Below are 27,597 nucleotides of genomic sequence, written 5' to 3' on the forward strand. Positions count from 1 at the left end.
AAATGCTGAGTCATCACCAGCTTAAGGAACTGCTGAAAATTTCTAACAATGAATTTAACAATCTTGTGTACTCTGTCAAAGCTCATTCATGAAAGAGTCCTACAAAGATTTACTGTACTCCAATTCAATATTTTCTTGAAACAAAAGAACATTTGCCAAGTATTCAGTAATCAAAGACAAAAAGAACACTGTGATTTATGTTTTTTGACTGATATCACACAGCATATATTTGAGGCTCCAAGAAAGTGAAAAGTGTACTTCTCATCTAGCTAGACAGGTAAGAGAATTTATTTGTAATGAAAACTTTTCATAAAACAAATTAATAATGGGCTGGGTGCAGTGGCTCATACCTGTAATCCCAAGAATTTGGGAAGCCAAGGCTGGAGGATCACTTGAGCCCAGGAGTTCCAGACCAGCCTAAGTAACATAGCAGGACCCCCATCTCTACCAATAACAACAACAACAATAATAATAATGATAATTTTATGCATTTTTCAAGAATAAATCAATATGCAGTATAGTTTAATTACAATCAACATGTTATATAAATTGAAAATATTAAAAATTTTTTAAAATGCTCTGATGTTGAATTTAGAGTCGCATTTTTATTTAAGTAATAGTCCTTTGAATTTGACATACTATAGGTACGCATCCCTAATCTGAAAATTCAAAATCCAAACTGTTCCAAAATCTAAAACTTTCTGAGCACTGACATGATGCCACAAGTGGAAAGTTCTACAACTGACCTGTTGTAACAGATCAAAGTTATAATTTTGTTTCATGAACAAAATTTAAAATATTGTATAAATTACCTTTAGGCTATGTCTATAAGATGTATATGAAACATAAATTTCATGTTATGACTTGGATCCCATCCCCAAGATATCACATTATGTATATGCAAATATTCCAAAATCTGAAACACTTTCGGTCCCAAGGATTTGAGATAAGGGATACTCAACTTGTAATAATGAGTAACATAAGAGTAAATTTACTTAACTTGTATAGACATTGTTTTATAATGGATGTTTCTGCTTCAAAGTCAAATTAATACTTCTAAAAAAAAGATGAACCAGCTTTGTCAATGCAGATGCAACTTTTTTTAAAATGAGTTTCTGGTACTCAATTCAGTTACTGGAAATTTTTTTTTTTAAGATAGGGTCTTGCTCTTTTCGCCTAGGCTGGAGTGCAGTGGCATGATCATGGCTCACTGCAGCTGCATCCTTCTGGGCTCAAGTGATATGATATTCCCACCTCAACCTGCCTGAGTAGCTGGGACTACAGGTGTGCACCACCATGCCTAGCTAATTTTTTGGCTTTCTGTAAAGATGGGGTCTCCCTCTGTTGCCCACGCTGGACGTGAAGTCCTGGACTCAAGCAATCTTCCTGCTTCGGCCTCCAAAAGTGCTGGGATTACAGTTGTGAGCCTCCACGGCTTGTGAGAAATGCTTTCAAGTATGTTTGAAACAACTTGGGCATGTGATCTACTTTTTCAAAATGTAAGTTTTATAAAATCAAGCATACCTTGCTAATTGGACTTTATTATGCCTCTGATATTGCAGTGTCTTGTTTTTTTTTTTTTTTAAGAAATTAAAGGTTTTTGGCAACTCTGAGTGGAGCAAGTGTATCAGCACCATTTTTCCAACAGCATGTGTTCACTCTGGCACATTTTATTAATAGTAATGCCCACATTATTTCAAACCCTCTCATTATTATCTGTTATGGTGATCTTTGATATTAACTATTATTACAACCCATGAACCACACTCATGTAAGAGTGAACTTCATTGATCAATTTTGTGTGTGTTCTAACTACTCCACTGACTGGCTGTTCCCCTAACTTTCTCCCTTCTCTCTCAGAACTCCCTATTCCCTGAGATACAATATTAAAATTAGGCTAATTAATCTACCTACAATGGCAATGGCCTCTATGTGTTCAAGTGAAAGGGAAAGTCACATCTCTCAGTGTTAAACCAAAAAGCTAGAATTGATTAAGCTTAGTGAGGAAGGCATATCAAAAGCTGAGATAGATTGAAAGCTAGGCCTCTTGTGTCACACAGTTAGTCAAGTTGTAAATGGAAAGGAAAAGTTCTTGAAGGAAATTAAAAGTGTTACTCCACTGCACACATAACTGATAAGAAGGCAAAACAGGCTTATTGCTAATATGGAGAAAATTTGAGTGGTCTGGACAATAAAAATCAAACCAGCCACAACATTCTCTTAAGCCAAAGTCTAATCCAGAGCAAGGAGACTCTGATGTACTATTCAGCATGTCAATTGCATTTTCCTACTCCAGAATTTCTATGAAGGCTGAGAGGGGTGAGGAAGCTGCAGGAAAACAAACAAACAAACAAACTGATTCATGAGTTTTAAGAAAACTCTGTGGCACTCCAGCCTGGGCAAGAGTGAGACTCTGTCTCAAAAAAAAAGAAAGAAAGAAAGAAAGAAATTACCATACACCTTGGCCGGGCGAGGTGGCTCACGCCTGTAATCCCAGCACTTTGGGAGGCCAAGAGCGAGTGGATCACCTGAGGTCAGGAGTGCAAGACCAGCCTGACCAACACGGAGAAACCCCGTCTCCACTAAAAATACAAAATTAGTCCGGTGTGGTGGCCCATGCTTGTAATCCCAGCTACTAGGGAGGCTGAGGCAGGAGAATCGCTTGAACCTGGGAGGCGGAGGTTGTGGTGAGCCGAGATTGCACCATTGCACTCTAGCCTAGGTAACAAGAGCAAAATTCTGTCTCAAAAAAATAAAAATAAAAAGAAATTACAATATACCACACAGACCTTCTGGGGACTCCCTTGGATAACTTTGATAGAATTTTGTATGCTGATAGTTTAGATATAAGTAAAACTAAAAATTGCCAAGCAGGGCATGTCATCATAGGTCTGAATTCACCATTGGCAAAAAGTTTCTGATGGAATTTAAATAAATTCAGATGGTTAATTGTGCTCACTAGGACCTTACCAGCTGGTGAAAGATTAAAGAACAAATAAGTATACTAACAGTCGGGATGATCTGCAAGTTACATCATCACTTCCAAATGTCTTGACAACAAAAGGTTTATGACTAGAGTACTGAGGAGAGGTCAGGCAGAATGAGAATAGCTTTAGGGGCCACCCATGCAATAGGAAGCAGTAGTGCAGAAAAAGAGAAAAAAAACATAAAAGCAAACAAGTTAGAAGGAGAGAAAAACTGTGCCCTTACAGGTCAAGGGAGAAGAGAAATTGAAGGAGTTGATTAACAGTGACAAATGCTGTAAACAAGTTAAAGAGGATGAAGACTGACAAAATCAACTGGACTTTGCAAAGAAGTTTATGACATTAGAAAACATGGTTTCAGCAGACTGTTGCTGCTGAGCACACACCATAAAAGTTTTCCACAGAGCAGATCATGGAGACGATGGCTGCTATAAACTCGGCACAACAAAGGAGAAAGGCAGGCTCCACTGTAGACAGAAAGATGGAGGGACCAATGCAGGCTCTAAGTCTCACTCATATTTCAGGCTTTATCCATGCTTTGAAAAACATTCTCACAGCAATGAGAAGCTTCAAAGCTATCAGCCACCTTACCTGGGAAAGGCACAAAGGCATGTCGCATGCTAATTGAAAATGGCATTCCTCTGTCTGCAGCTCTCTCCTCCACCTGCGCCTGGCGTCCAGGGTTCAGGCTGCAACCCTTCTTATTTTTTCCTCTATGGTGCAAACAACATCATCAGTTAGACATGAAGCAGTCTCAAATATATGAAAAAGGTCTGATTTTCATAAACATCAGTATTTCCATCTAAGAAACTTAATAAAAACCTTATCTGAGGGCTGGATGTGGTAGCTCACACCTGTAATACCAGCACTTTGGGAAGCCAAGGCGAGCAGATTGCTTGAGCCCAGGAGTTCAGGTCTCGTCAGGGCAACAAAGTGAGACCCTTGTCTCTACAAAAATTAACTAGGCATGGTGGCACATGCCTGTGGTCCCAGCTACTCAGGGTGCTGAAGTGGGAGGATTGCTCAAGCCCAGGAGGTAGAGGTTGCAGTGAGCTGAGATCACGCCACTACACTCCAGCCTGGGCAAGAGAGCAAGACTCCATCTCAAACAAACAAACAAACAAACAAAAAAAAAAAACCTTTATCTGAGACTCACTTTAAAGCTTAACAAAGACATTAGAACTTTTTTTTAGCAAACATTCAATTAAACATGAATTAGATTCTTTATAGATGGGACTCAGAATTCAAAATGGTCTAGGACAGAAATGGGTACGTCTGAAACATAAAATTAAACGAATTTCATTTATTTTTCTAATAAGCTATGTTGAGCCATTCATACTTACAAAAGTTTATTAATACAGATACAGAGAAACAGTGCCTACCTGCCCATGGGAAGTAGGCCTTTGCCTGTAGCTTGAGAAGGTGGGCTTTCTCCTACTAGTGTTGGCAATTTGATTTCAAAATCTCTTGGCACATTCTGAATATTTGGTTCTGTAAAGGTTATTCGTCCTAAAATCAAGCAGAATAAAGATATAAAATTAGAAAAAAAAATCTGGTATTTTTTAAACAGTATTCACATTTCTGGATTATCTTAAAAATGCAGACTATCAATGCTGAACTGAAATAAATTTACAGTTTAAATATTTTTCATCATGTTCATGTGTCTAACAATGATAAAATAAGTACAAGACCATCCCAAAATATATGAATGTATGAATTGGCTAAAATACTATGTTTTACACAGAAAACAATCCCACAATGAGAAGTAATTTGATAAACTGAACTATTCCTATGCTAAAATGAGTATCAGATTTCAGCCCTACAACATGTTAGCGGCCATATTTGTGAGTAAAGGCTAATCAAACGGATTTTAGGAGAAACAACCCCTGAAGTTTCTAAAGCCCATCACTTTCAGACATCATCTGGCTGTTCTTCTTCATCATTATCATTCATCAAGAGAATCAACAATAGTACTGACTGGAAGTACTGAATCAGGTGAAACTTGAATCAGGTGGTTAATAGTAAATTTTCCAGTGAACAGAAAGCTGTTTTTTTAAAAAATGCTTATACGCCTGGCCAACATAGTAAAACCCCGTCTCTACTAAAAACAAAAAAAATTAGCTGGGCACAGTGGCGAGTGCCCATAATCCTCAGCTACTTGGGAGGCTGAGGCAGGAGAACCGCTTGAACCTGGGAGGTGGAGGTTGCAGTGAGCTGAGATCATGCCACTGTACTCCAGCCTGGGCAACAAAGTGAGACTCTGTCTCAAAAAAAAAAAAAAAAAAGCTTATAAAACCTTTATTTCCCAATATATTTTACATCTTTTGTTTACTTAATATTGGTTTAATTTCTCTAAAACATGAAAACATGTTAAGTATCATTCCAAAAAAGTTTGAGTAATTTTGTTACCTGTGATTTTTATAACACTATCAGTAACACTAAAACTCTATTTTATGACACACTCTTCATTGTAACAGGCTGTCTACTAGCTATGTATAACTCTATCATCTTCTGATAAATCAGACATTTTAAGTGACTTGGACATTGTTTTTCTGAATGATCCCCTGATATTATATATTTGTCATTTAGCTTTTAGCACAAAATAAGTGCTCAATCAGTGATAACCTTTAACATAATTGGTGTCACTAAATGGCCTGTGCAGTGTTACAAAGCTAACAAACAGCAGAGGAAGGCAGCCAAGGCTCTTTTTACGTCAACACATTGTCTTCTTTTCTATAACACTTAATATACAGCACACTACTCTGGTCTATTAGTTGAATTAATGAGGCAACACTGGCAGACCAAAAATATGGTAAAAATAAATTACAAAGAATGAATATATAGCTTAATGGACATGAAATATATTCATGAAATGGCTTTGCTATGCTTAAGTTTGTATTTCTAAATATTATAAAAGTTATAAAATATTATTAAAATACATTTCTAAATTCACTGATAAGTAAAATCAGTAACAACATCAAAATAAATGTTGCATATTTGTTCTTTACAAACAACAAAGCAGAAGGATTATTACTGATTTTATCTTCTGCTTTGTAAAGAACAAATAAATGTGCAACACCATTGAAAATTCTATGTTGCTGGGCATTGTGGCTCATGCCTGTAATCCCTGCACTTTGGGAGGCCGAGGTGGGTGGATTACGAGGTCAAGAGATCGAGACCATCCTGGCCTACATAACGAAACCCTGTCTCTACTAAAACTACAAAAATTAGCTGAGGCAGGAGAATCGCTTGAACCCAGGAGGCAGAGGTTGCAGTGAGCCGAGATCACGCCACTGCACTCCAGTCTGGTGACAGAGCGAGACTCCGTCTCAAAATAAATAAATAAATAAATAAATAAATAAATAAATAAATAAATAAATAATTAAAAAAAGAAAATTCTAGGTTGATGTTGTCTTTTCATCCCGGAGGGTTTTATTTTACATACGTTTATATTATTAGCGTATGTTTCCTTTTTTGTTGTTGTTGAGATGGAGTCTTGCTCTGTCGCCCAGGCTGGGGTGCAGTGCCGCTATCGGCTCACTGCAAGCTCCGCCTCCCGGGTTCACGCCATTCTCCTGCCTCAGCCTCCCGAGTAGCTGGGACTATAGGCGCCTGCCACCACTCCTGGACTAATTTTTTGTATTTTTAGTAGAGACAGGGTTTCACCGTGTTAGTCAGGATGGTCTCAATCTCCTGACCTCGTGATCTACCCGCCTCGGCTTCCCAAAGTGCTGGGATTACAGGCGTGAGCCACCGTCCCCGGCCTAGCGTATGTTTCAAAGTGAAATTTAAATACTAACAGGGCAAGATATCACTAGGATGGGACAAGTTTAGAAAGTTTAGAACAAGGGATAAAGCAAGTAGAGAAAAGCAGCGCCTCATGAAGCCTCCGCACTAGGTAACAGCAGCAACTGATAGTGAGCACTTTCTAGGAGCCATGCACTATTCTAAATACTCTACATCTATGAAACTATTTAATCCTCAGAATTACCAGGTGAGATAAGACTGTTATTACCTTGTTTATTTGTTTATTGGTTTATTTATTGATTGACTGAGACAAGGTCTCACTCTGTTGCCCAGGCTGAAGTGCAGTGGCTCAATCACAATTCACTGTAGCCTTGACCTCCCAGGCTCAAGCGATCCTTCTATCTCAGCCTCCCAAGTGGCTGGGACTACAGGCACAAGATACCACATGCATGGCTAATTTTTTGACTTTCTACAGAGACATGGTTTCACTAGCTTGCCCAGGCCAGGCTCAAACTCCTGGGCTCAAGTGACCCTCCCGTCTTGGCCTCCCAAAGTGCTGGGATTACAGGCAGTAGCCACTGTGCCCGGCCCATTACCTTCTTTTATACATGAAAAAACTTAGGCATTGAGAGGTTAAGGATCTTGTCTAAAGATTCACAGAACCAGGATTCAAACCCTGATTTCTGATGTCAAAGCCCACATTCTATACCACCAATCTAAACTGCCTGCCTCCTCTATGAATGAGTTAAAGCCACCCTTTCTTCCACTACACATCACATTTGGCAAATATTTAGAGTTTTGTATTGCCTAGAGAAAGAATACATTTTTCTTCATAAGATTACACTCTTACTTATCTCAAGAGGTCCATGAGATAACCAAAGGACTCTACAGCTTTCTTTTCTGCTTGGGTAAAATAAGACACTTACTTATACAGATGCCCCAGAGGCCTACTCAGATCAACTTGGAGAAATCTTAAGAGGCTCAAAAAAGAGCTGGGACTGAAATTAGATAAGACCACTGACTCAAATATTTAATTCCTGTGTATACTCACATTGAAAGTACTGTCTCAGACATCCCAGTTACTCTATACAAGTACTTAAAAGCAGGAACCAGGCTGGGTACAGTGGCTCACTCCTGTAATCCCAGCACTTTGGGAGGCCGAGGCGGGTGGATCACCTGAGGTCATGAGTTCGAGACCAGCCTGACCAACGTGACGAAACCCCATCTCTACTAAAAACACAAAAATTAGCTGGGTGTGGTGGTGTGTGCCTGTATTCCCAGCTACTCGGGAGGTTGAGGCAGGAGAATCACTTGAACCTGGGAGGTGGAGGTTGCAGAGAGCCAAGATCGTGCCATCACACTCCAGCCTGGACAACAAGAATGAAACTCTGTCTCAAAAAAAATAATAAATAAATAAATAAATAAAAATAAAAGCAGGAACTAATACTCATCTCTGTACCCAGGTAGTATCTATCTATGCTTTGGAAAAAGCATGTATTTTATAGGTGTAAAACTTTACTGAACCCCTTGATCAACACTTGAATTCTTAGCCATCATAAGAAATATTGCATATGAAAATGTTTTTACTTCAAAATTGGATATTGTTTATACTTAAGATTTCTCATCACCTGTAGCAGTGTGCGACTGTGATACAGGATAGATTCTTTCCATTCCAAGAAAAGGATTAAGACGCTTTTCCCGCTGAAGGGGAAAGACCACTTTGGTAATAGCATTAGTGATTCTTCTCCATTCTAATATCAAACCTGGTAAAGGATGTAATGCCTTTAATTTATTTAAAACATCCTGCCAAAAAAATATAATAAGGTAAGATTGAATTATTGTCCAAATTCCATAGCAAGTTAGAATCTCTTTTCTGTAGATAATACAATCTCAAAATTAAATTTAAGAGTAATATCTACAACTCAAAACTATTACTTGGGTTTTTTATTTAAACCACCATATTGATAAAACTATAACTATAGTTTATAAAATGCAAATGTGGTAATACTGAGCACTATCAATTTAAAACTACCTTTTTCAAAAAAAATCAATGAATTGTCAGTCTAACAAAGTAACTGCCTTCCCACACTCCACCAAAAGTTTATTTTACATCATCTGTTTTCTTTACGCATTTTCCTCCTTCACTCCTCACATGACTGGAAGTATCCCAGTTGTTTTTGTGCTTGCCCGGATACTTATATGGTTTCCACATGAAGGTAATCAGGAGACATTTATTTTTAAAACTTTGAATTTTTCATACTATAGACTTTCAGTGAACTATTAAGGAACAGAAACTTGTGAGTAAAAAGGCCAGTGAGATTAAATTAAAAAATGTGCTATAGCCTGGAGCTAAAGAAATTTCCTAGGAGCAGACAAATCATAGATAACGATATAAGGACCACAATTCTACACAAGGGCAACTTGGATAGCTCTATGGCTATATTTTCTACCCTATTTTTCCCCCGAAACATCAGTAAAAAGTAAAATTAAGCCCTTTCTCTCTTCCATCCCACTAATGCATATAGTTTTCCATGGATTATGATTAACAATTTTACTTTGAAATTAGCAGATTAAATTCTTAAATCAGGGCCTGGTGCAGTGGCTCATGCCTGTAATACCAGCACACTGGGAGGCTGAGGCGGGAGGATGCCTTGAGGTCAGGAGCTCAAGACCAGCCTGGCCAACATGGTGAAACCCTGTCTCCACTAAAAATACAAAAATTAGCTGGGCATGGTGGTACAACTTTATAAACCTTTATACCATGTTAATGATAGGAAGGAAGGACACAACTGCTAACTTAGATTATGATTCAGATTTTCCATGCTGGAATATCTCCACAGAATTTGTGGGCTACCAAACCACAAACCAATGTGTTCATTTATATCTGGGTAAATTCAAATGGTAGGCTAAGATCTTGATTTCATCAGCATTCTTTCTAGACACCAAAATGTTAAAAGCAGTTTAGGTTCTGCCCTGCTCTGTGACTGCCCCAAAGAGCACCTTACTAGTGCTGAACTGTCTTCCCAGCCTTAGCTTGCGTCCATTGTCATTCCCTCTTCTGGTAGAACCCAGAGTTTTCTTGCTGCCTTGGTTTTTCATCTCTCCATTTGGGGGCAACTTCAATTCCAAAAATAAAACCTGCAAGAAATTAATGCCTCTTTAGTCAAGAATGAAACTTGCAAGGACTATCATTCAGAAAATATTTTAAGTTATTTTAGAAAACAATCTCTACAGTTCAACATGGATTGAAATAATGTTTCTCTGGATAATTTGGAATTACCACATTTAATAAATGATGGCAATGAAAATTTTATATGTCAGGTAGTCTATCCATATTCTAATTAGGCACTATCAGATTAATACTAACACAGGCCTTTTTTTTTTTCTTCTTGAGACAGGATCTCACTGTCACGCAGGCCAGAGTGTAGTGGTGTGATCACAACTCACTGTAGCCTTGACTTGCTGAGCTCAAGTGATCCTCCCACCTCAGCTTCCCGAGCAGCTGGGGCCACAGGCGTGCACCACCATGCCCGGCTAATTTTTGTGTCTTTGGTAGAGACAGGATTTCGCCATGTTGCCCAGGGTGGTCTCAAACTCCTAAGCACAAGCAATCCACCCACCTCGGCCTCCCAAAGTGCTGGGATTATAGGCATAAGCCACCACACCCAGCCAGCTTTTAAGCAGTCAGGAACACAGGCATGTATATACGCTGTGCTGAGCAACTGGCAAACAAGTTATTAACATTGAGACTTATTGCTCTAAGAATTGTGAGCTCTCCTAAATGAAACTGTTCAATCAGTTAAGCCCCATAGATCAACATGGAAGCTTACATGGCTATTGTCTCGTTACAAAAATCAGAAAACACTAAGGTAGGAAGGGGTTTAAAAAGTCATCTAGTGCCACCACCACAATGCTGGGCCCTGACAGTCACTAGGCACAAAAAGTTAGGAGAAGGTGGCCAATACAATGTGGCAATAATGAATGCTAGAGAGGGCTGGCAGCACCCACTGAAGACACCAGGACCACGCTGTGCGGAAGGTGGAAGATCCCGTGTAACACTCATAAGCTCAGATTAGAGGGGATGAAACTAGGGCAATTCAGAACATTATCTACTATACCTAATCATTCACTTGTATATTTTGAGTGGGTTTTAATGAACCTTGGATTATTTTCCCAGTAATAATTCTAAAAATTGAAACTATTTGTATAAGTACAAGAATTTTTCCCACGAGTTGGGCCAGGGGTGGAAGGGAAGATAATCTCTATGCTTCCCTAGAATAGTAATGATGACAGAAACAATGATCTGGTTCCAGTTTCAATGGGGTCTTAGGAATGAAAGGTACTGAGGCTTACTGCGGATGTCAGTAACTACTTAGCCCAAGAACTGTGTTACACAGATGTGAACATACGCGTGTATAGGGATTAGGGTTGCCACACATACCAAATAAAATTACAAAATGCCCAGTTAAATTTGAGTTGCATGGGGCATACTTATACTAAATTGTTATTCATTGTTTACCTGACATTCAAAATTTTTTATTGACAAATTATAGTTGTATACATTCATGGGGTACAAGATGATGTTTTGATGTAAGTATACAATGTGGTGTGATTAAATTAAGCTGATTAATATATTAATCACCACACTTAGACCTATCATTTTTTACAGTAAGACATTTGAAATTTACTCTCTTACTTTGAAATATATAATACAATATTATTGACTATAGCCACCCTTGTGTACAATAAATCTTAGAATCGATTCCTCCTGTTTATCTGAAACTTTGTACCCTTTGATAAACAATTCCCCATTCCCCTATCTAAAACTTTATACCCTTTGATTAGCAACTCTCCATTTCCCCACTCCCTACCCCCCCAGCCTCTGGTAACAACTGTTCCACTTCGAGGAGTTCAACTTCATTGGATTCCATACATAGTGAGATCATCTGAAACATATGGTACTTATCTTTCTGTAACTGGCTTATTTCACTTAGCATAACGTCCTTCAGGTTCATCTATGTTTTCAAAAATGACAGGATGAAATACAAAATTGAAACTGCATGTGCCGTATTTTATCAGGCAACCCTAATACAGGTATCAAAGGGTACACGAATGGCAGCATAGGAGAAAAAAATCAAGTAACTGGATAGGAAAAATAAAACACTATTAAAGTAACAATAAGGCAACAAACCCAAGAAGACAGACCCATTATGAATAAAGACAACACAAAGATCTCAAGTTATATATGTAGAAGTTCTTTAGCTTAAGCTTTTTTTTTTTTTTTTTTTTTTTTTTTGGTGAAGCTTTCAGAATTAACTGTGAAACTTCTCATACAAATTACCTTCCAGGTAACTGCCATTTTGACATGCAGGACTAAGAAGAAGCCAATAATATCAAAGGCCCTTTACTCTTAGTCCAGGATTTGCTTGAGGCCTGTTGCTTACATGCTTTCAGGCCCATCTGAATCACAAGGGTAGCAATTCCTGCCTTGCCCCAAACCTACTTGTGCTGAAACAGAGATTCTGTATTTTCTATAAGTTCCCTATGTAATTTTATGTGCAGTCAGCTAGGTATTGGCTTGGGGACTTTAAAAGCGGATACCAAAAAGAAAAAAAGGGTACCACTGAATTCAACACATGAATGAGAGAAATCAAGTTCCTCATTTTCTTTAAAATATGTTAACGAAGGAACAGAAAATCAAATACTGCTTGTTCTCACTTATCAGTGGGAGCTAAATGATGAGAATTCATGAGCACAAAAATCCCTTTTTCATTTAATCTCAGAAAAATGTCCAGTTTCCTATTCTATAGAAAGATGTTAGGGCAAGCAAGGAAGGGGTAAGGGCTCATGAAATGACTAACTTTCTGGAGAAATAGCTATGCTGTCATGCAACCACCACTACCAATCATTTCTTCAACAAATACTTAGTGAGTCCCTCCTCTGTTCCAGGCAAATCTCCTTCTTGAGGAGCTTACATTCTAGAAGTCCTCTTTATTACCTTCCTTTATTTGTAAATTATATACAGATATAATTTACACTTTATTTGTAAATTATATACAGATATAATTTACAAATTAGATGCTAGAATATCCTCAAAGCAATCTGGCTAACTGGCTATTTCATTTTAGTGACCTTTGGTGTTCAGGTAAATACACACACACACACACACACACACACACACATACCACAATCATTTTAACTCTAAAAATTATTTATCTATATCCCTATCCCCATGATACAACCTCAGCGATGTCATCTGAACTGGTGAAAGAAAAACTGTGGCCAGCTAGTTGATAGGCCTGGGTCTCAATTGCATCCAGCTTGGCTTGCATTATGTGTTTCTGACTTTCACATTCTGCAGTACTAAAGCCAATTCCATTTAGTTCGAGCAAGGCCAAGCAGTACTGAGAGGGCATTTCCACCTTACGGAAAACATCTGGAAGAAAAAAGAAAATTGAAATGTTAATTCATTGGCTAAGTGGCTAGATTAGCAGCCTTACTTAAACTATACAGAATTCATCTAGGAAAATCCAGAAATGCTACCAAGGTATCCTTCAGGAGCCAGTCTCCCAAGCAGCATCCTCAAGCCAACAATGAAAGGTGGAAGAGTACAGGCTGGTTTAGCACTTGACAACTATCCTTGTCTGTGCAGAGAGTAGAAGATTTGGCAATCTTGTGACTAGTCTGGATTACAAGAGACTATATTTCTCCAAAGATGTTTCTGCTTCTACTCTTAGCAGGAGCATAACAATCAACCTTACTTTGAAATCCAAAATGCTCCAAAATCTGAAACTTTCTGAGCACTGACATGACACCACAAGTAGGACAGTCCATACCTGACTTTATGTGACAGGGCACAGTCAAAATGCAGGTGTACAACACAAAGTTTATTCAGTGTCTCCAAAGGAAAAAAGTCCCTCCTTGCCCCATTCAGCTTCAATATCTCTTTTCTGCCAGACGACCACAGACTGCCTACATGAGTGACTGAGACAGTGACACCTTTGCTTTCTGATGGTTCAGTGTACACAAATTTTATTTTGTGCACAAAATTATTAAACATATTGTATAAAATTATCTTTAGGCTATGTCTATAGGTATATATGAATTCTACATTTAGACTTGGGTCTCATCCCCAAGATATCTCATTATGTATAGGCAAATATTCCAAAATCCAAAAAAATCTGAAATGTAAAAACACTTCTGGTCCCACATTTTGGATAAGGTAGACTTAACTTACATATTAAAGGCCCTAAGAGGACCTGAAGCAAAGACAACTATTTAATTTTATTTTAAGTGAAAGTCCTAAACTTATTTGACCATTAAATCCTTTTCTCATATAATACTTATTAACATCTTGAAAAGTAAGCATCCATGGAATATACTATAGGAAATGCTGTCCTAAATCATTAAGAAAGAATCCCTAACACTTCAGCTTCCAGTATTGAGTCACTAGGAATCTGAGCAACGCTGGCCCACCCTCCCCAGCTCCACACAAACACATTATTTGAGGCACTGCTGGTCTCAATTAGCATGAGAAATCTCCAGGGACACCCATAACCACTATGAAAAGCAAAGAAACAAATGAGAGTTACTGGCCTCTAACCACCTGCAGAAGGTATGAAGCTGTCGGAGTCTAGCTTTAGAAGCCTGGAACTAGTGGAGAAATTCATGTTACTTGAGACTAGAGAAATAATGAACTTGGGTCAGAACAGGAACAATCAGAGAAGCACAAAGTAAGACTCGCAGGAAGCTAGACTGCATCCATAGCCATTAGGAAGGAGCAAGGTCGTTATGGGAATGGAGTCCCATAGCAAAAAATGTTAAGGAGATATGGATCTTTGAAACAACAACAGGATGAGGAGCTGAGTCTCAGACTCTTGTTCTGAAACAAAACTCTCAAAGGTTACTGTGGTCCTTGGATGCGGAGTAGCGTGGTACCCAGCAGAGGCAGGAGCAAAACCTTTCTAAGGGAAGATTTCCCCACATAAGTCCTGCAGGGATCCTTGATCATAATAAATCCTGTATGAACTCACAAAAAATATGAAAAATACAAGACAGCAAAGAAATGTGAATAGGACTCAGAAGAAACAACCAAGAACAAATTTAGATCCCCAAAATTGCAGATAAGGACTAGTTAGAATATTGCACAACTGTGAATGAACTATTTACAGAACAAAAAGTGACTAGAAACAAAGTAAAATAGTAGGAAAATAGAGAACAAGTGTGTATCAATAATCATAATAAGCAGAAATACATCAATGATCACAATACATTGGCAAATTTGTAAAAAAAAAAAAAAAAAAAAAAAAAAAAAGGTAAGCCTGAAAAATAAATAAACTATACTTTGTTTATAAGACATGTCTGAAGATAGGAACCTAGAAAGGTTAAAAGGGATAGAAAAAAGCTATATGAAGTAATATTAAGAGAAAGCTGATGTTGCCATATTCATATAAGAAAACAGACTAATAATAAAAATCATTATTTGTAATACAGATGGTCATAATACAATAATACAAGGTTTAATTCACCAGGAAGACAAATCAATTTTAAACACATACACACCTAATAAAATGGCCTCAAAACAAAATTGATTGAATTACAGGGAAAATAAGACATAGAATATTTTAAAAACAACTTTGACTTAACAGACATATAAAATTGTGCATCCAGAATTAGAGTACACATTCTTTTGTGTGCACATAGAGCATTTACACAATAGTTCAGGTTTTAGATCATGAATCGTTCTCTAAAAATTTCAAGAATTAGTATTATATAACCATGTACTCTAACTACAACACAATTAAGTTTAAAGATAATAAAAATACAAAATAAAAGTTTCTAAATATTTAGGAATTAAAAATCATTCTTCTAAATTATTTTTGAGTGAAAAAATATACCAGAAATCTAAAAATATCTAGCATGATAAGAATATTATATATCAGGCCAGGAATAGTGGCTCACACCTGTAATCCCAGCACTTTGGGAGGCAAAGGCAGGAGGACTGCTTGAGGGCAAGAGTTTGAGACCAGTCTGGGCAACACAGCAAGACCCCCATCACTCCAGCCTGGGCGACAGAGCCAGACTCCGTCTCAACAAAAAAAAAAAAAAACGTTGTGTGTGTGTGTGTGTGTGTGTGTGTGTGTGTGTGTGTGTGTGTGTACACACATCAAAACTGTGGAATACAATAAAAGTAGTGCTTTGAGGAAAATTTATAGCCATATATACATACATTTTGTGTGATACAGATCCTCACTCTATTGCCCAGACTGGAGTGCAATGGCAGAATCTCTGCTCACTGCAAACTCCACCTCTGGGGTTCAAATTATTCTCATGCCTCAGCCTCCCAAGTAGCTGGGATTACAGGTGCATGCGACCACACCCAGCTAATTTTTGTATTTTTAGTAGAGACAGGGTTTCACCATGTTGGTCAGCTGGTCTCAAACTCCTGGCCTCAAGTGATCCACCCGTCTCAGCCTCCCACAGTGCTGGAATTACAGGCATGAGCCACTGCACCCCGCCACCTTATATTCTTAAGTTAGAAAAGAAAAAAGAAATAACTTGAGAAGTAATGGTTTTAAGGTCAAAGAGGAATATTGAAAAAGGACTACAAAATAAAGTAAGAGGAAACAGATAATATAGATGTGGGCAGAAATCAAGGAAACAGAAAACAAAAGTAATAGGAAGAATCAAAGACAAAAGTTGGTTCTTTGAAAAGACTAGAAAATTGGCAAAACTTTAAGTGACATTAAATAATATTATGAAAGAAAAAGAGGATATAACAAATAAACCAGAGATGTAAAAAAGAGAGACTTAGCAAAAGCTGTATACCAATAAATTTGAAAATTTAGATGAAACATAAATTCCTTAAAAATATATAGGTTGGGAATGTCACAGCGGAGTAATAAAAAGAAAAAAAAATTTGGAAAAAAATAGATATATATAGCTTACCAAATATACTCAAAAAGAAATAACTGAATAATCTTACAGTTATTAAGGAAATCAAAGTTGTAGTTAAAATATCTTTCTACATCAGATGAGAATACTTCCTGGCTAACAGAAAAATTTTAAAAATAAAACGTACCTATATCTCTTTCTACAAAGAAATAATTATATTCAAACTAAATCTGATAGTTGTCTACATTCTCTCCAAAAACTTCCCTTGTCTCAATGCACTTCAATTCTTGAATTCTATGAATAAGAAAGCATTAACAATGTATAAAAATGCATTTACTACCTCCTAACCACCCTTTTTATTTTTGAGATGGGGTCTCACTATGTGGTCCAGGCTGGTCTCAAACTTCTGGGCTCCAGTGATCCTCACACCTTAGACTCCTGTGTAGCTGGGATTACAGGCAGGAACCACTGAGCCAGGCTAGCCATACATTTTTGAAAGTGCAGAAAAAAAGGAGTTTTCAAAAGCACATTGAAATGGTGAAAGTTAAAAATTATAATAATCAACTAACATAATAAGCACCTGCTCTATGACAAACACTGCCCATATTACATTCACTATCTTATTTAATCCTTAGAACAACTTTATAAGAACCAGACTTAGTTTCAGACCAGTTTCAGTAGTTTGCCCAAAGTCCCTCCGCTCATAAGTAGATAGTCCAGATCCAAACCCTAGTCTGTATGAACTCATCCATCTATTTTCTAGTACCTATTAATCAGTCAATAAATTCAGTCATCTCCTCACAATGAAGCCAAATTTGTTCTACTTCACATCTCTACCATAAGCATCTGTTAAGGTATCTGTAGTCAGGGTGCTCAATCTGGGCCAGCAGATAACAATGACAATAAATTCATGTTATTTGTTATGAGGGAAAAAAGAGACTCTCATGACTATCCTTTGCTGTGAAAAAAACATCTGGTTTTTTTGTTAACAGTTCCAAAAAGAAAAGAGTTAACTCTTTGAAATCCATTAAGGATGTCTTCTAAGTGTGAATAAAAATTATTTGATAAAGTTCAAATATAAAATTAGCAACAACTGCATAAATGCCATTTTGTAATTTTCTTCACACAAGGGCCAGAAGTCGGCAAATTATGGCCAAACTAACATTAGATGCATGTTTTTGTAAAGTGCTATTGGAAGAGAGCCATTTGTTTTGGTCTTGTCTATAGCTGCTCTTTTGCTACAATGGCAGAGTATTCGTGATAGAGATTGTTTGGTTCACAAAGCCAAAAATATTTACTCTCTGGCCTTTTATAGAAAAAAAGCACTGGACAATCCAAAGGTAGGATTTACATAAATATGTAATTTACCCATTTTTGATAAAGAGTAGCTAAATCTCTATCTCTAATCTATAACATAAAAATGCCAGAAACTTGGTTTTTACCTTGAAGGTTTTCCTTCTGCAACAGAGAGTTGAGCTGATTCATAGAGTTGAAGATGAGAATGGACTCCACAGATGCTCTGTATCGCCCAGAATGCTCACTGCCAGCATTTAGCCCCAGGCTTTGAATCCCTTGGCTGGTCTCCATCCCTTCTAGGAGTGGAAGCTCATGAGGAAGAAAACTGGTAACTATGCTATGAAGAGTCGGCTCCTGAGAATCTGGATCTAGTAACCAGCATGCCACCTGAATGGGATAGCAATGAGAATATTTTCCTGATTTTTTTCAAAGACACTTTTGTACCTCTAAATGAAAAGGGAAAAAAAGAAAGCTCATTTCTAACCTCACTCATTTTCATTTAATATTTATTCAGTGGTTTCCCCAGGAAAGGAGAAGGAAAGAATAATTGTAACAGGACTCATTTTTGGTAGCAATAACAGCAATGGCTTTCAAAGAAAGAAAAGTTGTAACTATTCCATTACTACAATGCTCAGGCCGATCCAGTTTAGCAGTAGGCTTGACAAACAAGTGTGTCTCAGCAAACTCAAATTATGCGTCTGAAAATGAAGATGGACTCCTCCACTAGGCTAATTTGGGCTAAGCTACTGTAATAAAGATGGGCCTGTGAGGTTTTAGGTATATTTGGTTCTTTCAACACCAAAAGAAGTGAGGTACCGGGCGCAGTGGCTGCCGTCTGTAATCCCAGCACTTTGGGAGACTGAGGTGGGTTGATCACCTGAGGTCAGAAGTTCAAGACTAGCCTGGTCAACATGGTGAAACCCTGTCTCTACTAAATATACAAAAAATTAGCTGGGTGTGGTGGCGGGCACCTGTAATCCCAGCTACTCAGGAGGCTGAGGCAAGAGAATTGCTTGAACCTGGGAGGTGGAGGTTGCGGTGAGCTGAGATTGCACCAATGCACTCCAGCCTGGGCAGCAAGATCAAAACTTTGTCTCAAAAAAAAAAAAAAGAAAAAAAAGGAGTGAAGCATAAATGTTTTACCATTAAAAGTTTATATCCAGAGTTTCAGAAAGCCTCTAGACTTTCCCCTCAGGATGGGGGGTTTGTCACCAGAAAACCATCCAATTATTCATTTGATTGCTATTTCCAACTTCCTCATGACAGTAGGAGTCCTGTAGTTTCTAACACTAGATCAAGCAGATCATTAACTGGATTAGAATAAGGGAATCTAAGCCCTGTTCATAATTCTGACAATTACTTTACTATATGACTCAATTATTTCTTTTGCAGGTTAAGAACAAAGTTTTATAGGGGAATACTGAATGAAATAGTCTCATGTAAAGGTTAACAGGTTTTTTTAACTGAGTTATCATTATGAAGAGTGCATCAAACTTTGCTATTATAAAGGAAAGTTCTCAGGAGCCAGTAAGGGGATTTGCCTCTATGCTAAATGGCCACTAACTACAATCCTTTTTGACATCTTATTCACACTCTTTTCCAATTTTCTGCCTCCACCCTCATGAATATTTAAAACCTTCTGCTATCATATACCTAAATCTGTTCTCATTTCACTTCCAATTTACTATTAGACAGAAAACTTAGGACTTACGACCCAAATTAAAATTTTTTCAAAATCTCTGAGGAAAGACATAAACTTTAGGGCTCCAAATTTGTGACATCTCTGTTTTTATCTACACAGAGATATTTGGTGCATGATATTCTATTCTGGGTAGATGAGATTATTGAATAAAGAATTGACTAAAATACTTAAGCTGCATTATTGAAGCTAAGGAAATACCAAGTCATTTAAGAATTAACACTAAAAATGTTGTTTTAAGTATATAAAAATTAAATAAGACATAGAACCTTAGGATCTTCATAACTTTGCTCCAAGGAGATGCCACAAGAAAGAAGAAGAATTTTATAGCTCTGGATGAAGTCATAGATGACAACAGAACGTTCTTTATCAGATTCCTTTCGCAAGCAAGATTGAAGGTGCCATATCCTGTCTTTCAAAGTCAGGCTTGGATCTAGAGAAGGTGGAACCAAACTGGCACTAATTTCTTTAAAAAAAAAAAAAAGGAAAAAACAGTTTTAAGGCAAAAAGTACATGCTTTCATTTAAAGCAGCAATCTTTAGTAGAAAGACTGAAAAAGACTAGAAGCCTTAGGGTCTGGTTCCATGTGACGAGTAATTCAGCATCTTATCAAGGTCATATCAGCTATGCAGACGAAGTGCATCATAATCTAAAAATTATGGTTTGGGCTAGAAGATTTTTAATGCTCTACTTAATTAGGTGGGAGAAAATATTAAACATTAATACTTCTAAAAACAAAATTACATTTCCCAGAATGAGGAGTTAAAGATAGGAAAAGTATTTGGAAATAAATTTTAAAGAGAGATTTAGTATGAACAGATACTATTCTATCCAAAATAAAGAAAAAGCTTAAGTAACTACTCACCCCAACATATTTTCCTGCAAAACAACTGAAAATATTTCATGCTTACTGAGGAACAGACACTATACAGCATCCTTTAAAATGTTTCCTTATTAATTTTGCTCCTGTCCAAAACCAACCTATCAGCTGGGGTATCCAACAACCACAGTCAGATCACAGGGTATTTCCAGATTACATCCTTTCCATTCCAAAGACTTCTCCAAAGTTTATATGATTCGACTACTATAGACCTCTAGCTCAACGATCCCTCTAGATGAGTTTCAGACCCATTCAATGGGAGAACAGAAGACTGAAAATAGACTGCCATAGTTTAGTCTTCAAAAGCAAACCCTGAAAATGGCAAGAGAGTTCCTGAGGCTTCACTGCCCCCTCAGAGGAAAAACCCATAGCATTAATAGCCTCACGTGACAGGCAGGGAGAAGTAAGGAAGTGCTTCTTAAACATTAATTCTAGTTAATATATGCAATAACGTACATGCCAGCTGCTCTCCAAAAAATTACAATTTTTGCCGGGCACAGTGGCTCACGCCAGCACTTTGGGAGGCTGAGGCGGGTGGATCACCTGAGGTAAGGAGTTCAAGACCAGCCTGACCAACATGGGAAAACCCTGTCTCTACTAAAAAAATACAAAATTAGCCGGCGTGGTGGCACATGCTTGTAATAGCAGCTACTTGGGAGGCTAAGGCAGGAGAATCACTTGAACCCAGGAGGTGAAGGTTGTATTGAGCCAAGATCAGGCCATTGCAATCCAGCCTGGGCAACAAGAATGACACTCTGTCTCAAAAAAAAAAGAAATTTAAACTCTAAAAATAAATCCTAGGTAAATACCAGGAAATTATTCTCAAAATATAAGATCACTACCCTAATGGATGTTACATTAATTACATAGTGACTTACTCAAATACTCATTACTTACCAGAATGCTTTTGTTCCTTCTGCAGTGAAAAATAATAGGCATCCCTTCCACCCCAGCATACTGCCAGTCCAACCACCAAGATGTCATCACAACCTTTAATAGGAAATCCATCATCTCTAATAGGAATTTCCTGAGGTGAGTTAGCTAAGTAAAACAAAAGTGAAATAGTTAAAAATCTCTAAAAACAAAGACATTATATAAATTGTTAAAACAGGCCGGGCGCGGTGGCTCAAGCCTGTAATCACAGCACTTTGGGAGGCCGAGACGGGCGGATCACGAGGTCAGGAGATCGAGACCATCCTGGCTAACACGGTGAAACCCCGTCTCTACTAAAAAAAATACAAAAAACTAGCCGGGCGAGATGGCGGGCGCTTGTAGTCCCAGCTACTCGGGAGGCTGAGGCAGGAGAATGGCGTGAACCCGGGAGGCGGAGCTTGCAGTGAGCCGAGATCGCGCCACTGTACTCCAGCCTGGGCGACAGAGCGAGACTCCGTCTCAAAAAAAAAAAAAAAAAAAAAAAAAAAAATTATAAAAATAACCTATCTTTGATAGGCAAAATTTCCAGATCTTAAAATACGCATTTGGACAGTCATTTTAAGTATAAGTAAGATCTTTCCAGGCTTCTCATCAATTAAGATAACTGTCACTATGAAAAAGCAACCAAAGATTTGTTAAATCTATAGTGATTAAGTTCAAAACAGAGAGGCTGCATTTCAAATTTTATAACTCAAACAAAAATACAGATCATTGGCATACTACAAATATTTTGCAGCAAATTCAGCAATTCTTGGCTAAGAAACTCCAGAAAAATAAAGACTGTTATTCCCTAGTGAAGTATAATTTTGTATCTAGAGTCAACATTTTTTCCTAAAATAATGTATCTCGAATTTTATAAAGGTCAAGAATCAATCTGTCTTATTGATAATTATATCCCTAGTATCGGCACATAAGAACTTAGTATATATTTATTAAATTTAGGTGAACTTTTTTATCCCTCTAGCCTCTATTATATAGCCTGATACAGAAAATGTGCTCAATTTTGTTTGTTGCATCAAAAATGGAAAGTGCTATTCAACAGTAAAAGTACATAAAAGTTGTGGTTAACACATCTGCTCCATGAATTGAAAATCAGACAAATACCCAAACGTTTATGAACAAATTAATTCATAAAATAGCGAGGTTTAATAAATCTAATCAAACACCCAATTTCCACAGCAGGTTGTCAAGCTGTCTACAACTGGTTCCAACAATCCAGAAGGCAGAGTTCATGCAATAAGACAGGAATATACATAGCCTTACTTGACCAAAAGGTTCAACTCTCTCAAAACCTGGAAGGGCTCCGCAAGGTTTTGGAAGCAACATTTCCGTATACAATTCATGACTATCAATGGAGGTCTAAATTCTACTCAAGATAAATCTTGGAAAATGTAGCTAATGTACACTGTGAAGAACAAAGTTCCTATTAGCAAGGTACTTTTGTAATTACATAAGCAAACAAGGATATTACAATTTAATAGAAAATAATTTATGAGGCCAGGCGCGGTGGCTCACGCCTGTAATCCCAGCACTTTGGGAGGCTGAGGCAGGTGGATCACGAGGTCAGGGGATTGAGACCATCCTGGCTAACACGGTGAAACCCTGTCTCTACTAAAATACAAAAAAAAAATTAGCCAGGCATGGTGGTGCGCGCCTGTAGTCCCAGCTACTCAGGAGGCTGAAAAAGGAGAATTGCTTGAATCTGAGAGGCAGAGGTTACAGTGAGCTGAGATCACGCCACTGCATTCCAGCCTGGCCAACGGCAAGACTCTGTCTAAAAATAATAACAATAATTCATGAGGCCAGGTGCAGTGGCTCATGCCTGTAATCCCAGCACTTTGAAAGGCCAACACAGGCGGATCACTTGAGGTCTGGAGTTTGATACCACCCTGGAAAACATGGTGAAACCCCATATCTACTAAAAATACAAAAATTAGCCAGGCACGGTGCACATGCCTATACTTCTAGCTACTTGGGAGGCTGAGGCAGAAGAATCACTTGAACTCAGAAGATGGAGGGTGCAGTGAGCCAAGATCAAGATCATGCCACTGCACTCCAGCCTGGGCAACTGAGCAAGACTCCATCTCAAAAAAAAAAAAAAAAAAGAAAGAAAAAGAAAAAAAAGAAAAGAATTCATGAGCACTGATGATTAATAAAAACCATTATGTTACAACATTAACATACTATAAAAGAACTGTCACATTCATATTCAAAATATATATTATCTTTATTTTTGTAAACTTTTATTCTAATATATATTACATGTTCCTTTTATACTGGAGGGCAACTACCATTAATTATCAATTTACGTATGCTGAATAAATAAGGCTGTTCTATACATAAATCCACAGCAGAGATACATACTACAATTTGAACAGATTATATTTAATATCTAACATTGAGAAATCTCTTATCTCAGTCTACTAGTTTATCAACATGAAAAAATAAAATTAAAAAAGTTCTTACCTTGCTTAAACCTACCACCAATAGTAGCAGTTTTAGAAGATGTGAAACTTCTAATCTTTTCACAAGCCAGTGAGATGGAAAATCGCTTTTTGCACCGCCACTCCTTAATGAATGTTTGAAAAAGATTTTGGTCACTTGCTACATCAATTATGGCCAAACTTTCTGAACTGCTTGAGGCTGGAGTTAACTGTAATCCATCCTGTGATAACTGAAGTGAAAAGCTTGTGTCACTAATAGGGTTGTTGTCTTTGAACCCATTTCTACTCTCTGGACTTAAATCGTGGTTTTTAATATCTGAAGATGAGCCAAATAAATGACTTTCACCAGGTTGTAAAACATTATTAGTTTTCCAAAGGTTTACAGGTGCTTCAATAATCCCTGGAAATGTCAGCTTAGAAGCAGACGTTGGAATGGGTGTAGGAGGAATGAGACCATTATCATCAACTATATCGCTTTCTTTACGAGGTAAGAGGGATGAGGTTTCACCATGATTGGCATTGTTTTCTAGCATTTCAATCTTGCTTTTTACTTCACTATTAGAAGAAAATGAAATTCCCTGCACTTGGTTTCTCTCCAAGTTTGAAATAACTTCTTGTTCTTCATTTAAATCTGTATATTTTCCATTCAAACTAGACAAGTTTATAGTCACTGATTTTAGATTTTCATTTTCTAGAGGACTGGACACTTTATCTAAAATCCTTTGCAGTCCTGGACTTAGATCAAATGATGCCCCTGACCATATGAATGAATGATTTTGCCTGGTCCCAGTTAATTTTGATTTTTCAGCCCTTTTATCTTGATCTCCTCCATCTTGATCACCTTGGTGGTGCTCATCAAGTACTGGATCATTTAGTTCTAATGCTCTAGGATATACTACAGTATGATGCTTCTCTTGGACAGGAAATATATCTGCATTGTCCAAAGCTTCAACCATCTGAACAGAATCCATTTCTGAAAATATAATAGATTCATCATTGGAAAAAGTCAACTGCTGGCAGGTATCTTGATTCTCATTTACATTTGATTTTTTAATTAGGTCTTCTTGTTGTAGACACAGAGAATCACTAAAATGGTGTGATGTTACTTCTGAAGGAAAGGGTTCTTTCGTTTGCACATCAGGTAATTGTTCTTTTACTAGACAGTCATCACTGAAACTATCAAAGAGTAAACTATCACTCATATTCAAACTGGTTTCAGGAACTGGAAGACATTCTCCTTCTATACCAGTGAGAGTTCTCTTTTGAGGAATCAGAGGTATAACTGGTTTCACAGTTTCTTGTGTTTGATAACCTTGAAGAAAACTATTTAATTGAGAATCAGTAACAGAAAGTTCATTCTTTTTAAAACAAAGACCATTTTCCTCCAATAGTATTGGAGAATGGAAAATTGGGCTTTCTGGAGTCAGGATACCAACCCCATGTGAATCAGTGCTTTGTTTCATAGTACCTACAGTCTTAAGGTCCAAATGATCTATCTTAGTCGCTCCTAGAGGATGCTGCTTAGCAGGAAAAGGAATGTGACACTCCTTCTGAAAAGAGTTCATCAAGTTCTGTTGGACTACGCTCTTCTGCATTACCCCTACTGCCAGGTTGGTGTCCTTTGCTCCTAGTTTGGTATTTTCAGTTGCCATCTGTTGCATTATTTTCTCTGACTGAGTATCCAGGTAGAAACTATCTTCAAAATCACAGTCAGAAACATGATTATTTTTAGTTTTGTTTGTTGTGTAAGTACCTGTTTTTTCTTGTAGTCTAGAAATATTTAGAAAATTCTCATGCTGGCCTCCTGATTTGCTAAATGCTCCAGTTGATGGAAGTACTTCACTGGGTATTGCAGTTCTGCTTATATCATCTCCTAATGCCTGAAAATGACTTGGTTTATTTTCCTCTGTATTAAGCTTTATCCTTTCACAATTGATAGTAACATTTGAGTCTCTATTTATGTAACTACTGACTGCTTCACAGGGCATTTGTCTCTCTATTATATTTTTCTGTTTGGTAAAAGTGCTTGTCTGTTCATGAGATTGCTTTTGCGGGTACTGGTTAATTGCATGGGTGTCACAGTGTTTCACATAAACATTCTGGTTTTTTGAATCATTTTGTATCAGCACTTCATTTATTTTTTCTGCCTCAACAGCTACTCCTCTGCCCTTTTCACTAACCACACTAGTGGCCTGACAAGTCACATTTTTACTCTGAGATCCTGTGACAATATCTTCCACAAAATTGTCATTAGTTAGTGTTATGTTCCATGAACAACTTTGCTTTATTTGTAATGGGAATGATGTTTTGTTATCTTTTTCCTTACCACTCAAAGATACATTTTTATCAAATGGACCTGAATTTCTAAATTCCGTATTCTTCTCATCTAAGGTAAATGGGTCTTCACAAAGACTAGGATTAGACAGAGTCTGTCCCTGTAAATGGATTCTACATGCTCCAGAGTCTTTCAGGGGGCTGCTGTCCCTAGATTGCTTTGGATGCTTTCTATGTTTCCAAGATCGAAAACTTTTGCTCATCTTTTCTGAATTGAAATTCAAAGGCGCCTTTTTTGTTTTCTCTGAAAAAGTCTTAACAACTTTCTTCTTGCTTGTTTTCCCCTCATTCTGAGAGGCTCCTGGCTTCTCTTTATTTATATCCAAAGAGGCCCGTTTTCTTGCTCTGAAAATGGAATGTCTCTGATGTTCTTGATTCCCATCCTGGAAATTACAATTAAAGGAACTTGTATGCTCTCTACTTTTATTTAAGTCTTGCACTATATTTGGTGAATGCTTAATATAAGAATCACTAAATATTGTGTTACTTTTGTTGTTTGATGTTAATTTTTTATAAGGACTCTTAATTTGGGATATAAATGTGTGTTCCTTCACTTCTGACTCACTATGAGTCAATGAACATGTACTAGAATGTAACAGGGCACAGGGATTCCACTGCACTCCCATTTCAACTAAGTCCTGCTGCAGAATCATTCTGGCTTCTTCCACTATAAGGGCTGCTGCTTCCCTTTCAGTTAAACCTTTTCTGCCAGTCACCCAGATAGTTCGCATATTCCGACGTTCTTCAACTGCTTCCTCTTCCTCATCCACTGCCTTCCGGGCACTACACAAAGAGATGGGAAAAGACAGAAATGAATTCATTCATTCGTAAGGCAAATATTTATTAAACATTCAATCTGAGCTGTTCTAGGAACTGGAAAAACAGCAATGAAGGAGAGAGAGAAATAAATGTATCTGCTCTCATGGCACATTCTAGCTGGGGAATTCAGAAAACAAAGGTTTAAAATGCATTCTATGTTATCTGGTGATAAGAGTTGTATACAAAAATGAGGCATTAGAAAGGGGTGGGTGGTTCTGTAGCTTTTAAATGGCATAATAAAGGAAGGCTTCACTGAGACAGATTCTTTAAGTAGAAGCCTTTAAAAAAGTGAAAGCCATAAAACTTTCATTGAAAAACATCCAGCCAGGCGCGGTAGCTCACGCTTGTAATCCCAGCACTTTGGGAGACCAAGGAAGGCGAATCACTTGAGGCAAGGAGTTCAAGACCAGCCTGACCAACATGGTGAAACCCTGTCTCTACTAAAAATACAAAAAATCAGCCAGGCATGGTAGCAGGTACCTGTAATCCCAGCTGCTTGGGAGGCTGAGGCATGAGAATCGCTCAAACCCAGGAGGCATTACAGTGAAACAAGATCACTCCACTGCA

General features: G+C 37.7%; 1 protein-coding gene across 2 annotated transcripts in view; it reads right to left on the reverse strand.

Moving 5' to 3' along the window:
• POLQ (DNA polymerase theta) overlaps nucleotides 1-27,597 on the reverse strand; it is a 141,161-nt gene that overhangs the window by 59,116 nt on the left and 54,448 nt on the right. For both annotated transcript variants that reach the window (XM_030941682.1, XM_010370508.2), the window contains 9 exons: nucleotides 23,900-26,994; nucleotides 21,398-21,541; nucleotides 19,890-20,086; nucleotides 18,068-18,308; nucleotides 12,974-13,167; nucleotides 9,732-9,869; nucleotides 8,360-8,534; nucleotides 4,367-4,493; nucleotides 3,576-3,697 (listed from right to left, as the gene is read on the reverse strand). In XM_030941682.1, coding sequence (XP_030797542.1) covers nucleotides 3,576-3,697; nucleotides 4,367-4,493; nucleotides 8,360-8,534; nucleotides 9,732-9,869; nucleotides 12,974-13,167; nucleotides 18,068-18,308; nucleotides 19,890-20,086; nucleotides 21,398-21,541; nucleotides 23,900-26,994 — 4,433 coding nt within the window. The remainder of the gene's footprint in view (nucleotides 1-3,575; nucleotides 3,698-4,366; nucleotides 4,494-8,359; nucleotides 8,535-9,731; nucleotides 9,870-12,973; nucleotides 13,168-18,067; nucleotides 18,309-19,889; nucleotides 20,087-21,397; nucleotides 21,542-23,899; nucleotides 26,995-27,597) is intronic.

This window comes from Rhinopithecus roxellana, chromosome 1 (genome assembly GCF_007565055.1).
Source record: "Rhinopithecus roxellana isolate Shanxi Qingling chromosome 1, ASM756505v1, whole genome shotgun sequence".
In the NCBI taxonomy this organism is placed as follows: Eukaryota; Metazoa; Chordata; class Mammalia; order Primates; family Cercopithecidae; genus Rhinopithecus; species Rhinopithecus roxellana.